At 40.4% G+C, this 15459-nt stretch overlaps 1 protein-coding gene across 9 annotated transcripts; it reads right to left on the bottom strand.

Annotated features, from left to right (window-relative positions):
* Positions 1-707: 707 nt before the first annotated feature.
* LOC117542685 (histone-lysine N-methyltransferase SETDB1-B-like) lies at positions 708-14252 on the bottom strand. 9 transcript variants are annotated; one of them, XM_034210505.1, is made up of 10 exons: positions 13993-14228; positions 13779-13843; positions 12511-12672; positions 10917-11046; positions 9335-9652; positions 9019-9186; positions 3493-3688; positions 3103-3176; positions 2398-2588; positions 708-2293 (listed from the first exon to the last, which is right to left on the bottom strand). In XM_034210505.1, the coding sequence occupies exons 5-10, from the start codon at positions 9645-9647 to the stop codon at positions 2186-2188; spliced, it is 1050 nt and encodes a 349-aa protein (XP_034066396.1). In that variant the 5' UTR covers positions 9648-9652; positions 10917-11046; positions 12511-12672; positions 13779-13843; positions 13993-14228; the 3' UTR covers positions 708-2185. The 9 variants fall into 9 exon arrangements, with proteins under 9 accessions (XP_034066396.1, XP_034066390.1, XP_034066391.1 ...); XM_034210499.1 differs by lacking the exon at positions 10917-11046 and having other exon boundaries at positions 12437-12672; positions 13993-14252; XM_034210500.1 differs by lacking the exon at positions 10917-11046 and having other exon boundaries at positions 12437-12635; positions 13993-14252.
* Positions 14253-15459: the final 1207 nt, after the last annotated feature.

Raw genomic sequence — 15459 nt, 5'->3', positions numbered from 1 at the left:
TTTCAGCTGGAGAGTGCATGCGGACCTGTCGCTTAGATAACAGGCGTGTACAAGTCCTGCATCTGTATGATACAAATGTGTGTAAAATGTTACCGGGCGCTGTAATCACTCATCTGGTTACGTTATTGACCACCCCCCCCCGACCCAAAAACATTGGCTTCCCCTACATTTTTCCCCACCCCACGCTACTGCTAGAAGAGAGAGGCCTCTGGTGTGGGGACTGCTGTGTTTCTGCCTCTCATCCTAGGATGCCTACTTAAACATTTGATGTGTTGGTTATAATAAATCCTATGGATTCGATGATTTTAAAAGGTGTCTTTCGTGTTCTATTTGGGTCAGTGGTGGAATTTTGTTAGCCCCATCGGGCCATTTTAAGGGTGGGGCGTAACACTTTGCAGACCCATATTAATACGCCTGGTCATACAGTTGGAGATTTCTTGCGGTTTACGATTATTTCAACAAGCAAATGATCTTTTAGTGTTTAAATAGAACTCTTTATTTTCTCTCTCCACTCCTTTTTTACTTGTTTGAGTGTTTTGTTACAGCTCTTCTGTCAAGCATGTTGGCATTTTGTTACGCCTTTCTACTCAGCCACATTTGCCTCCCTTAAAATGTCATAAAATATGTCGCAAATATGTGGAGGTAGCTGCACAGTAGCTAGAATAAGTGATATGTCAGACAATCAGGCACACAAAGGGAACAAAAAACAAAGTTGAAGATTATTTTTTATTAATCTCTGAATTGGAAGCTGAGTCAAGCTAGTATACAATGTACATATTTTCAACCTAACATTTTTAAATAAAACAAAAGAAAGCAAAAAAACATATGCAACTTCTAAAATGTTGAGAAAATGAAAGCACTACATGAGCAAAACAAAGAATATAACAAAGATGTCAATGAATAAAGAGTCACTGACTGTTCTAGGGTTCTCTAAAAATCTGCTGGATGTTTAGGTTCAACAACAATGTAACAAACTCCATATTGGAAATCAGAAAATCTTTCATCATAGCCTCAAACTCATCTGTTCAGAGTGTACCTTCACCCATACAATATCGGGACAAAAAGTGTTTATGCTTATCTTTAAATGTAAACATTAATCAGTTGAACACATTTTGAATAAGTTTATGTACATTTTGACTCGTAGGAATTACTGTTGTTGAAGTCCCTAAATAAAGAAAGAAATCATACAACTGAAGGATTAAGAACAATGTTATTCCCTATTTCGCTGGAATTTATCAACACCTGCGAACATCTCACCTTTTCAATACGTTACAACAAATATTGCTTCAAATAATGAATTAACAAAAACTCATTTACTGTCTTGTATTAAAACGAATAACTTGGCTGAGCTCTAACGTTTACGTTTATGGCCCGTCCACACTACAGCTTCAAAAAAGCTTGGAGCTGGGCGTGTGGGAAGCTCGACCAACAACCAATCACATGAATCTCCCGCCCCTGACACACAAGCAGCAGTTTGATTGGCTAGAGCTTGTACTGGCATATGATTTGATTGGCTGACGCTTCCACCGAAAGCTTCAGAAGCTTCAAAAGTTGAACATTGCTCTGCTGCAAGTATAAATTCTGTATTGAAAATGTTACTTAAGTGAAAATACAAAAGTATAAGCATCAAAGTATACTGAAAGAACCAATAGTAAAATCACTTATTATGCAGAACGGCTATTTTCTAATGTATTATATACATTAAAATGTACTCAAAATAGTACATTCAGTACACCAGAGTTGCAACATTTCTGGACAAAAGGAAATGTACTATTATTCCGTTTTTGCACTTATTTGTTTTAATTTTTTTTTTTTTAAAAGAATAGTTGCCATGCGTGAGTAGAATATACCAGCATTAAATAATAGCAATTATTCTTTTAGGGTTGTGACAACCCTGTGGTTGTCCATTGTATGGTGCTGTGTTTTAGTTTTTTCTTGCAGAGAACCTGGAGACGATGTTGGGTCCTGTAATCAGGAGAGATGAGGCCCCCCTGTGGCTCCAGCCTGGTAAAGAGCGCTGCAGATGAGTCCCCTGCTCTCTCGCTGCCCCGTGCACCAAACCAGCCCTCCTCAGTTTCCATTTTGTTATTTGTGACCTTAACTTTTGTTGCAAGAAGGAGCCAGCTTGTAACTAATGGGGGGCTCGTCCGATCCACATTATAATTATTCCTGTGTCTTTGGGTTTTTAATCAGAATCATAATCTTGCTCTTCCACTGTATTTATGTCCAAAAATCTAGCCATGTGTTGAAGTCGGATGGAGCCTCGATGGATCCACTCCCTTACTTGAGTATCCTGACAGTGACAAAGAAAAATACATTATTTCATAGAAATAAAAAAAATATGTGTCGATTAATAACAATAGTTAAAAAAAACGCAGCTTTGTGAATGGTGCTGACCTGAAATAGGACCTGCATCACACTGCAGTCGACCGCCTGCACCTCACTCCTCTGATAGACTCCATTTAACTGCACATTGAGCATCTGTCCAGCCTTGAACTGCGTTAAATGTGGGTACGGCCAGTCCTTCAGGTACCGCGCCATGAAGGCCTTGTGAGGGTCGTCGGGAATGTCCTCTAAAATATCATCCACTGTAAGGAAAACAATGAATCACTCTTATTAAGGAAGCGTATGGTTTAGTTAGTGCTAGTTATAACTGCATCTCAATAGGTGCCAATATTCTTTATGCAGCCATGCTTCAAATGCATGCAACTGTGGCCATGTCACTTTTAATGAATATGCTCACTGTGATGTTTTTGCACAATACTTTTGTTGCATTCTAAATTAATTATCGGACGAGCATGTGCACTTGTGTAGTCAAGTGTTGTGAAGGAACCATGTGTACTTGATATGGACATCAGTATTGGTCAAATTATGTTATGCTTTGTTTACAAAATAAAGCAAACAATATGTATATTTTTATATTTAGAACTTTTCCCAAAAACAGAATACCCCTAGTTGGTATTTCATCCAAAAAAGATGGTCAGTATGCATAATAAACAAGGTACTCTTTTGATAGTGCTTAATAGATGCTATTCTCCCACGACACATTGCCCCAAATAAAAGAAAAATCGAATAAAAGAGTGTGAAAACAGCAAGACTTACATGGTCTGCACACCAGGTGAAATGAAGGTAAACCAAGATAGAGCGGCGTGTGATCATCTATGAAAACCAAGAACCTGGAAAAGAAAAAATTGGTTTAACATCAAACATATACTAAAGCATTTCGATTTTCTGTGAGGAGTAGGCGTGTCATGTCACTACTTTTGTTGGACGATAGATTGTTCAAGAATTAAACAATATTATATTTCATTTAAACAACTACTTACTTTGGCAGAGCAATAAATGTCTAATTCTTATGAATATCCAGATATCAGAATTGGAAGTTGAAAGAAAATGATAAAATATAATACGAGGTTATGTCCATGAATTGATAACGTAATTATTGGAACAGGCTTAGTGGTGGGACATGGACATGGGTATAAAACCACACACCTCAGGCGGTTCTTTCTGCTGGGGAGCTCTGACAAAACTCCGGGCCGGAACTTGTGATCTGGAAACCGGACCACCACACGGGCCCCGACATACAGCTGCTCCAGATCGGGTATGGTGTCAAAGGCAATGTGGTGGCCGGACACCAGGCTTCTCCCCTTCTGTTCAAAACAAACTTTGTACTTCAACCGCCCATCTTCTGTAAACAAAGACAGTCCAAGAATGAAATCACTACAGTCATTGTTTCCCCCGTCTACAGTGTTCTTCAAATAAAATACAAGAGTTTCTGCTCTACCGCTGCCTAGATCGGTTAGTATTAATGTGTAACTTTGGTGTTCTGAAAGGGTCCCTTCGGATTTACCAAAGTCACACAATAACACAAAAAACGAACTGCTTGTTAAATGTATGGTTTTGTCAATGGAGCCTAGTGGCTGTCAAGAGAGCACAGATAACAACTATAGCTTCCTGTTGGAAAGGGCTGTATACGTCCAGGTAAAGCGGTCAAAAATATAGCTACATTTAAACTGATATTGATCTTTCAGGTGGCTAAAATGCATTTTGCTGCTGCCTCCACTCACAAAAGTACACTGAACAAAAATATAAATGCAACACTTTTGTTTTTGCTCCCATTTTTCATGAGATGAACTCAAAGATCTAAAACAATTTCTATATACACAAAATAACCATTTCTCTCAAATATTGTTCACAAATCTGAAAAAATCTGTGATAGTGAGCACTTCTCCTTTGCCGAGATAATCCATCCCACCTCACAGGTGTGGCATATCACGATGCTGATTAGACAGCATAATTATTGCACAGGTGTGCCTTAGGCTGGCCACAATAAAAGGCCACTCTGAAACGTGCATTTTTGCTTTATTGGGGGGTCTGGGGGGGGTCCGAAAACCAGTCAGTATCTGGTGTGAGGGGTAGGGTTAGGGTAATGTTGTGAATCGAGTGGCCTGTGTTCGTCGTCCATAACATACGCCTGCCCATACCATAACCCCACCACCACCATGGGCCACTCGATTCACAACATTACCCTAACCCCAACCCTAACCCTACCCCTCACACCAGATACTGACTGGTTTTCAGACCCCCCCCCAATAAAGCAAAAATGCACGTTTCAGAGTGGCCTTTTATTGTGGCCAGCCAAAGGCACACCTGTGCAATAATCATGCTGTCTAATCAGCATCTTGATATGCCACACCTGTGAGGTGGGATGGATTATCTCGGCAAAGGAGAAGTGCTCACTATCACAGATTTTTTCAGATTTGTGAACAATATTTGAGAGAAATGGTTATTTTGTGTATATAGAAATTGTTTTAGTGTGTAGTTATGCTAAAATAATGTCGGACACCGTAATCTTCTCTGGTCCCCTCCCCAATCTGATCAATGATGACATGTATAGCCGCATGTCATCATTTCAGCGCTGGTTGTCTTGGTGGTGCCCAGCAAACAATGTGGGCTTCGTAAATAATTGGATAGCCTTCTGGGGAAAACCTGGTCTGATTAAGAGAGACGGCATTCATCCTACTTTGGAAGGTGCAAATCTCATTTCGGCAAACATTTCAGGGCATTGTGGACTTAATCCATGACAAACTGGAGTTGAGACCAGGAGGCGGAGTCGCAGTCTTACACGCTTCTCTGCGCTCTCTCCTAGGCAGTCATCCATAGGAATCCCGAACCCAATAAAATACCCAATATTAGCGGTATGTGTGTCTACCCAAGGACAATTTAAGGTAAAACCTAATAGAGGTGTCATACATAATAACCTAATAAAAGTAAATGTAACAACTACTACAGTGCAACAAAACAGGAAGATTAAATGTGGTCTCTTAAACATAAGATCTCTAGCATCTAAAGCAATATTGGTAAATGATTTAATATCAGATTATAATATTGATATATGCTGTCTCACTGAAACTTGGTTGAGACATGAAGAATATGTCAGCATAAATGAGGCCACTCCACCCAGCCATATCAATACTCATATTGCCCGAGGCACGGGCCGAGGAGGTGGAGTTGCAGCAATCTTTGACTCAAGTTTACTTATCAATACTAAACCAAAATTAAATTATACCTACTTTGCCTCGTTTTTAGTCTTACGCATCCGACCTGGAAAACTTTGCAGCCAATCTTATTTGTTACAGTGTACCGTGCACCAGGTCCTTATTCAGAATTCTTATCAGAATTCTCAGTTTTGATCAACTTTGGTACTTAAAACAGATAAAGTAATTATCGTAGGTGACTTTAATATTCATGTTGACGATAATAACAATAGCCTTACTGTTGCATTTAACTCTATATTAGATTCTGTTGGTTTTTGTCCGAGTGTAAATAAACCAACCCACTAATATAAATCACACTCTCGACCTTGTTCTGACTTATGGTATTGAAATTGAGCAACTATTAGGCGAACCGCATAATCCTGCTTTATCCGACCATGTCTTAGTAACTTTTGAAGTACTGTTTCTAGACTACAAAGCATTAGTCAAAAGCTCCTGCAGCAGAAACCTATCTGTTAGTGCTATAGCCAAATTTAAGGAAGAGATTCCACCAATACTTAACTCGATAGCATGTAAGGGAGGAAACTTATACAAAATGTACACCACCCCAAATTGATCATGTTGTTGATAGTGCTATAGATGCGCTGCGAATAAAATTAGACTCTGTTGCTCCTTTGAAAAAGAAGAAAATAAAACAACATAGATTAGCTCCATGGCATAATGCCGAAACCCGCAAAATAAAGCAAAAGTCGAGACAACTTGAAAGGATATGGCGTTCCACTAAACTTGAAGAATCTCGTTTAATTTGGCATATTACTCTCAATGAATATAAGAAAGCACTGCGTAAAGCGAGAGCAGCCTACTACTCTTCATTAATAGATGAGAATAAGAATAATGCAAGATTTATTTTCAGCAGTGTAGCCAGGCTGACAGAGAGCCATAGCTCGATTGAGCCTTCTATTCCCATAGCACTCAGTAGTAATGATTTTATGTACTCTTAGAAACAAAATTAATGACCTCTTGCCTTTAACCAGTATAGTGTTATCAACAGCTCCCGGAAACGCAAGTTCTAATATTACACTAGATAGTAAACTAGAATGCTTTTCAGCCATAAACCTTGAACAATTAAATTCAATGATTCTCTCTTCTAAACCATGAACGTGCATGTTAGACCCAATTCCAACTAAGTTGTTGAAGGAAGTTTTTCCATTAATTAGTACTTCTTTATTAAATATTATGAATATGTCTTTATTATCAGGCTATGTTCCACAATCATTCAAAGTAGCAGTGATAAAACCGCTTCTTAAAAAGCACAACCTCGATCCAGAGGTTTTAGCCAACTATAGACCTATTTCTAATCTTCCGTTCCTCTCAAAAATTCTTGAGAAAGCAGTCGCAAAACAGCTGTGTGATTACTTAAAAAACAATGATTTATTTGAAGATTTTCAGTCTGGCTTTAGAACACATCATAGCACAGAGACAGCTCTGGTTAAAGTCACAAATGACATTCTAATAGCCTCAGACAAGGGACTTGTCTCTATTCTTGTTTTGCTCGATCTCAGTGCTGCATTTGATACTATCGACCATGATATCCTATTGCAAAGACTAGAGCACTTAGTTGGCATACAGGGAACTGCTTTAGGCTGGTTTAGGTCCTATCTATCTGAACGCTCTCAGTTTGTACGTGTCAACGATAAATCTTCCACGCAAACCAAAGTTAGCCATGGAGTGCCACAGGGCTCAGTGCTCGGACCTATTTTGTTCACATTATATATGCTTCCGTTAGGCAATATTATAAGGAATCATTCTGTAAACTTTCATTGTTATGTGGATGATACTCAACTATATTTATCAATCAAGCCTGATGAAATTAATCATCTAAATAAAATTCAAGACTGCCTCAAGGACTTAAAAACGTGGATGATCTTACATTTTTTTATGTTAAACACGACCAAAACTGAATTTATTGTACTTGGCCCGAAGAATCTACGAAACAAATTATCTAAAGATATACTAACTATGGATGGCATTAATTTGGCCTCCAGTGAGACTGTAAGGAATCTTGGTGTTATATTTGATCAGGATTTATCCTTTAACGCCCACATAAAATCAATTTCAAGGACCACCTATTTCCATCTACGTAACATTGCAAAAATCAGGCATATCTTGCCTCAAAACGATGCAGAGAAACTAGTCCATGCATTTGTTACTTCAAGGCTGGATTATTGTAACTCTTTATTATCAGGGTGTTCCAAGAAGTCAGTCAAGTTGCTTCAGCTGATTCAAAATGCTGCAGCTCGTGTACTAACCAGAGTTAGGAAAAGGGACCACATTACTCCTGTTCTGGCTGCCTTACACTGGCTCCCTAAAGAACACAGGATAGAATTTAAAATTCTTCTTCTCGCCTACAAAGCCCTTAATGGGCAGGCGCCATCTTACCTTAAAGAACTCATTATACCCTACTGTCCTATTAGGGCATTGCGTTCCAAGAATGCAGGGTTGTTGGTTGTTCCTAGAGTCTCTAAAAGTACAATGGGAGCCAGAGCCTTTTCTTATCAAGCTCCACATTTGTGGAATCAGCTTCCAGTTTGTGTTCGGGCGGCAGACACCCTATCCGTTTTTAAGAGTGCGCTTAAGACCTTCCTTTTTGATAAAGCTTATAGTTAGGGCTGATTAGATTCAGCCCCTAGTTTTGCTGATAGGCTTAGTTTGTCGGGGGACATCTTACTTCTTCCTTCTCTCTGTCTATACCTGTGTACTCTCATGTTCCGATTAACCCAGCTTCCCCAAATGTCTTTCTTTTTGGTGTCTATATACGCCGGGATCCGGAGTCATGGATGATCCTGCGGTCCTGTGTCCTGGATCGCGAGCCCTGGATCTTGAGTCGTGGCTGTGGTCCTGGATGGATATCCTCGTGGATTCATCTTCTTATTAAAGACACATGCATTTCCAAACATTTGGACTACCTATGTTGCAAATGTATTATCTTTTCAATTTACACACGGCATCTATTGCACATCTGTCCGTCCTGGGAGAGGGATCCCTCCTCTGTTGCTCTCCCTGAGGTTTCTCCCATTTTTCCCTTTAAACTGTGGGTTTTCTCCGGAAGTTTTTCCTTGTACGATGTGACTAAGGACAGAGGGTGTCGTATTGTCATACTGATATTCTGTACAAACTGTGAAGTCCACTGAGACAAGTGAAACATTTGTGATATTGGGCTATATAAATAAACATTGATTGATTGATTGATTGATTTTAGATCTTTGAGTTCATCTCATGAAAAATGGGAACAAAAACAAAAGTGTTGCGTTTATATATTTTTTTGCGTTTTGTTCAGTTCATTGCTTTGCTCTTGTGGTGGTACTCCTGTCTGCGTGCCAACCGTAATGTACTATAAGTATTACACTCACTATGGATAAGCACTTCATAAAAGCCATCTTCAAATAATCCGCATATCTCTATTATTAAAGACCTGGGTGTTATGTGTGAGCACATTTCGCTCCTTGAAAATCTAATTTCTTACCCTTTGTTACGATATCCACTATTTTTCCCCGTTGCCATTTCATCGTCTTCCTCTTGGCCAGGATCATCATGCCCACTGCGACCTCTTTTTCTGGCAAGTTAGGACGGACCTTGGTGGTTTCAGTGGAGCAATGCGCAAAAGCCGATGATACTATTATAGGGGCTTGTTCTGAAACAGTGACAAACAAAAATGTGTAAATTAAAACCAACGAGCTAGAAGGATTTTAAGATATGAATGGCTGGTCACAGCATTTTCAGAGAAATGTCCTGGAAAAGGCCCATTTAAAATATGTGTTTATGTAGGTGGCAATAATTACCATTGTCGTTTCTGCTGGAGTTCTTTTTTTGAGTTTTCCGTTTGTTGTTTGAGAGTGAGAAATCAGAATCACTAGAATCATCGTCTTGTTCCCACAGCATATCAGAGTCAGAGCTACTGCAGGAGTCGTCTTCACTGTAGAACTGCTGTGGCGTCGGTGGTCGCAGAGCGCTGATCTTATAGTCAGGGAGTCGGGTCAAGACCACCACAGCGTTTTTTATTAAACTGAGAGGGTCACAGCTGTCTTTCAATTGTGTCTCCTTGTTGGGACTTTCACTTGTGGAGGGAACAGACTCACATGGAGAGTCAGACATGTTTTCTGAAAAGAAAAAAAGCATGGGTGAAATTGTGCCTTGCAACAAAAAAGATTTACAGCAAAGATGATTTTGTTCCAGAGCTGCAGAAATTAGTGAATGAAAACCTTTGTTATAACTAGGGATGCACCGAATATTCGGCCACCGAAAATTATCGGCCGAAAATGGTTAAAAAGGCCCTTTCGGCTTTTGGCCGAAAGGGTTTTAGCACCGAAAAAATATCACCGAATGTCAGAACAGGTTTACGTTGGTAACCTAACGTGTTGTTGTGATGACGTAATAAAGACGCGCCGACCATGCTCGCGGCTGGCTCACAGGGGGGGGGAACATTGACCTTTGTCATCGAGATTGCCCTGAGCCTTTAACAAATCGTATTAAATAATCTGATGACAGACTGTAAACAGAATAGCTGAAATTTTAACAAACTAAATAACTCAGTTACCTCTAATCATTAACCCATGTTTGTATCATGTAGTTAACTCCGTGTGTTGCTGCTAGCATACATAACACCTGACGTGGAAACGTTACTCGTGGATGGGGCTACAGAGCTACTAGAGAGACAGTCGAACCCGGTACATTCCTCCGTCTGCATGCGGTGCACTTTTGCTAAATGTTTAGACAAATTGCTCGTGCTTACCTGCTAAACTCTTATTGCACTTATGGTAACAAGTATTCTCCACATCGAGACAGGTAAAGTTTAACCACACCTCGAAGCGCGTTCTCTCCGCCATCTCCGCAGTGTGCTCCGCTGCATGTAGCAGCTGTGTGTGTGTAAACTGCCCCGCCCCCTCGCACACAGACGGGGGAGAGAGATGATACTATATACCTAAATAATCTGTGGAACCTCAGCTTTAATCGGATATCTTGTATGTGCAGCTACGATAAGTAATAAGGGTACTTTTATCTTGAGTTCTGTGCCAAAGTCCGTTAGCATTTTTCGCTCAGGGGTCATTTAGATGCTTCTTATGAGACTTGTGTTATGTTTTGGTAAAAATTGTTTGTATCGTCAGTTAGCTGAGATTATTCCCGTTAATCTGGTATAACACATTAATAGGTTCTTAAATATTAAGATCCCCTGAGACACAGTGTCGTGAAAAAAAAAAAGTAAAGTACCCACCGGGACCTTGGGGCTTACCAGGTTAAAAAAACCGCAATATATAATCGCAGGGGAACAAAAAACCGCAATGTCAGTTTTTTTCAATATCGTGCAGCCCTAGAACAAGCACACGTGTATTTCCATGCAACTCTCTGATTGGTCTGGTGACTTGCCTCTGTTGCATTCACTGAACACGGGAAATTGCAGTCCTGCCGTCCTCTCTTGTGTCAGGATTAGGGATGGGTATCGTTTGAAATTTATCGATTCCGATTCCGATTCCGGTTCTGCTTATCAATTCCGGTTCTTATCGATTCCCCGTTTCGATTCCAAAATTGTAAAAGAAAGAGGTCAAACGTTTAGATAACAAAAATATCTTTATTCTTTTCAGCTTTAACTGAAATTGTTACAAATAAAAAATATACATGCAATACAAATGTATTGCACAATAGCTGTGCTTTATTTTAACTGAGCTATGCCTGTGGCAAGCTATTAACACTGTGCCCAATTGTCTTTTTATTTTTTAGTGTAGTGGAGCCTCACTTCAGAGCGTTTACCGCGACCCATCTTTGGTGTTATGAAGTGACTGAGCTCGTGAACTGTCTACGGGAGGGCGGGGGGAGCCTCGCTGCGGGGCAACTGTGGACCTCTGTCGCCTGTCAGCGCAACTTACATGATGCCGTTTAAAAAAATTAAGGGCGGTGCCGGCCATCAGTGTACCGAGCCGGCCGTCAACGGCCCGCTGACGACCGGCCGTTCTGTGATTCTCCAGGTCCGCCCTGTATTCCACCGGGTCGCCGCGGTACAGACGGACCCGCTGGAATACAGGGTCTACCGCGTTTAGGAACCGTTAAGCAGAACCGAAAAGGTGTATTTTGTACGGGTACCCGGTACCCGGCATTTTCTTATCGGTTCTCATCTGGAACCGAGTTTCGGTTCCCAACCCTAGTCAGGATGAGGTTCACGTAAAGCACGGTTAATGTATTATATTATTGAGGTGTCTCAAATATACGTCGATGATAGGTTTACACCTAAAAACCTATTTTTCAAATATTATTATTTTAATTTTATTTGTATTTATTTTGTTACTTTTTTTTTTTTAACGGTCCGCGATCTACCCGCACCACACTCGCGATCGACCGGTCGATCGACTGGTTGGCGACCACTTATTTAGAAGGTTTTAATAATGATCGGATTTGAAAGGTACTTCTGTGTTGCGATCTCGTCTAAAATGTGTTTTTGGGGAAATGTCCGGGCTGCAAAGTAACCAGTACAGTAAAGGCCCTGACACACCAACCCGATTTTGGGAGTCAGAGGCCGTCAGAGGCTGTCGGGCATTTGCGGCGCCGTAGTCAGGTTGGTGTACCCCTCACCGTATGCCGTGACACGCCTTATTTGGACTGCCTGACCCGATGCATGGCCGATTCAACATGTTGAATCGGGTCAGGCAGTCGGACCAAGCAATCACTCTGATTGGCTGTTCAGCTAGTGAATCAGAAGCGAAACGGAAGTGAGGGACGTAAACAAACGATTTAAGAAGTCACACAGACCAGTGTTGCCAACTTGGCGACTTTGACGTTATATTTGGCGGCTTTCCAAACCCTCCGGCTACTTCTTTTTGTCAAAAGCGACTAACGACTGATCTAACGACTTGTAATGGTGTTATTAGGGACTTTTCTGGTGTTTGGAGACTCACGTATTGTTCTGCAGTTAACGAGCTGCCGTGAGCCCCTCAGCCCTCCCATAGTACTGACAGGCGCGCAGACTCACAGTTGCCTCCCGCAGCAGCTCAGCTGCAGTCAGAGCAGAGAGGAGACAGCCACACTCTCCCTCGTCGAGACAGCTTCAGTCACTTAATCACCTCGTCCACTGTGTGTGTGCCTCTCTGTGACAAGCTAAACATCCACGTAGGTCATCATGTCACAGTCTAAACTGTATTCATAAAAGTACAGAAAGGAGTGGGAATCAAACCCTGAGTTTAAAGGATGGTTGAAGCCATTTATTGGAGATGACATACGGGCATACTATACTGCCTTTATTGTAAGGGATATTTCTACTAAAAACTACTCAAACTATTTCTACTATAATACATGATAAAATATGTCTTGATTATATTTTGTAGTGTTCGGAATCTTCAAAGTTAACTGAAGTTATCAAATAAATGTAATGTAAAACTGAATCAAACCATAAACAAGGTGGCCTGTTGGGATTACTATATATATATATATATATATCTGCATTATTTTATCCCACTTTATGCTTTGCTCTTGCTGCTTATTTTACACTGATTTTATATCTTATTTCTTACTATATCATACAACAGCAACGATGAAAGATTGTAGCCAAGGCAGCAGAGCTCTGAGTATAGCTCTTGTCACACACACACAAAATTATCTTTTAAATTGACAAACATCATACTTTGATGCTTATATTTTTGTATTTTCACTTAAGTAACATTTTCAATACAGAATTTACACTTGCAGCAGAGTTTTCGACTTCTTTTTTTATTTTTACTTAAGTACAGGACCCAATAAGACTAGTCATTTTGGTTAGAGCTAGAGGAAGGGACAGAAGAGGTAAGAGAAAGAAGGAAGAAGAGAGCAGAGCTAGAGAGCGAGAACGAGTAGCGGAGAGGAGAGACGAGAGGACGAGAGAGAGCGGCAGAGATAGAGAGAGAGAGAGCCCAGACGGGAGAGAGAGAGAGAGAGAGAGAAGACGAGAGGAGAGAGAGAGAGAGAGAGAGAGAGAGAGAGAGAGAGCGAGAGATAGAGAGGAGCGAGAGAGGAGAGAGATCGTCGGCATACTAGATAGAGTCTTCTCCTATCCTCTACTCTGCTACTCTCTCTCATCTACTCTCTATCTCTCTCTTCTTCTCTCTCTCGTCGATCTCTCTCTCTCTCTCTCTCTCTCTCTCTCTCTCTCTCTCTGATATTCTGTACAAACTGTGAAGACCACTGAGACAAATGTAACATTTGTGATATTGGGCATTGATTGATTCGTTTTAATACATGCAATGCTAGCAAAAAACCGTAGCTTACCTGTTGTTTTGTTCTCGAGCTAGCTCTCAGCCGAGCACCGATAGAATACACTCCTCGTTAACTTCCTGAAAACACAACCGGTTTAAGACACACAACCGTCGTCTTGTTTGTTTCACGAGTGTATACAAATATATGCAAAACGATTTTTGCTAGGAAATAGTCAAAACATGCGCGTAATCAAGCCAGCTTCCTCCATTTTAGAATGTTATGTTACCGATTATATTTGCTGCTGCTTCTTCTTCGTGGTGTTGTATAGCAGCGGGCCCCCAGGAAGTGCGCCGGACTCTGAGGAACAAATTCGTGGTGGCCAAACGGCACTACTACAATTTCCCTATCACAGCATTTGCCGTCACACAACAGTCGGCCGTTCACGGAAACAAACGATTATGACCGAGAAATGATATCATGAAAGTTACGGTGCTTTTTAAGCATTTTAAAACGTATGTGGTAAGTTGCCAAAGTGCTTTGTTTTGAACGATCATCAGTATTATAATCAAAAAGAGAAATATGAACGTTAGTTTTTACTGAAATTATCAAATAAAGTCAACATTTCACTGAGCCGTGTGGGGTTTGTTCAACTTTTAAAAAGATGTTTGAATGGTGATGTACACAGTGATAGGTGTTAAGGACTAACGTTTATAATAAATACATTTGTATTTATTTTAAGATCTTTTCATACAATCATACGTATTGGGATCATTTGTATTAATGTGGACCGGAGGGAGAGGGTGACGAGCATAAGTTTAACTTTCCTTTTTTATTTCAATTCCAACTTTGGTCATGAATAATATGCTTCTCTGTTGTCCACGTTCATAAAGCATAAAGCAACAGCATCAGAGCACGGTGCAGAGTCTCTAGATGAGTTTACAGTAGTCCCTCGTTCTTATTAAACATCCATGTAGTCCGTTGTATAGAAAACTGGAGGCTGAAGTCGAATAGTCCATTTAGTTTAGGAACCTTCCTAACGGAGTGAAATGACCCGGAAGTCCCTCAGTGGCAGCCATGATAAGTGCCGCTCGAAATCTCTAGATGATAGCAGAGCCGTATACGGCTCTGGATGATAGGAAAGGAGGTTTCAAACTTCCTTTTTTGTAACCTCCTTTAGCTTAGGAACCACTGGACCTCCCTAACCGAAAGGAGAGGAGAAAATGCTGCCCCACAATGCCTTGCAGCCGCAGCATTTGCCGTGACACAACAGTCGGCCGTTCACGGAAACAACCGATTATGACCGAGAAATTATATCTTGAAAGTTACGGTGCTTATTAAGCATTTTAAAACGTATGTGGTAAGTTGCCAAAGTGCTTTGTTTTGAACGTTCATCAGTATTATAATAAAAAAGAGAAATATGAACGTTAGTTTTTACTGAAATGATCAAATAAAGTCAACATCTCACAGTCTACTGAGCTGTTTGGGGTTTGTTAAACTTTTAAAAGATGTTTGAATGGTGATATACACAGTGATAGATGTTAAGGACTAACGTTTATAATAAATACATTTGTATTTTAAGATCTTTAGTTCATACAATCATACATATTGGGATAATTTGTATTAATGTGGACCAGAGGGAGAGGGTGACGAGCATAAGTTTCACTTTCCTTTTTTATTTCAATTCCAACTTTGGTCATGAAGAATATGTTTCTCTGTTGTCCACGTTCATAAAGCATAAAACAACAGCATCAGA

This window comes from Gymnodraco acuticeps, unplaced genomic scaffold (assembly GCF_902827175.1).
Source record: "Gymnodraco acuticeps unplaced genomic scaffold, fGymAcu1.1, whole genome shotgun sequence".
Classification (NCBI taxonomy): Eukaryota; Metazoa; Chordata; class Actinopteri; order Perciformes; family Bathydraconidae; genus Gymnodraco; species Gymnodraco acuticeps.
This window is presented reverse-complemented; position numbering and strand designations above follow the sequence as displayed.

What these genes read in the sequence shown, in the direction of transcription:
- LOC117542685 (XM_034210499.1), bottom strand. Translation starts at nt 12,485, where the DNA reads ATGGGAGGGCTGAGGGGCTCACGGCAGCTCGTTAACTGCAGAACAATA. An exon ending in CGTTAACTGCAGAACAATAC is followed by an intron (nt 9,653 to 12,436) that starts GTGAGTCTCCAA and finishes TTTTCTTTTCAG; the next exon opens with AAAACATGTCTGACTCTCCA. An exon ending in CTCCAGCAGAAACGACAATG is followed by an intron (nt 9,187 to 9,334) that starts GTAATTATTGCC and finishes TCACTGTTTCAG; the next exon opens with AACAAGCCCCTATAATAGTA.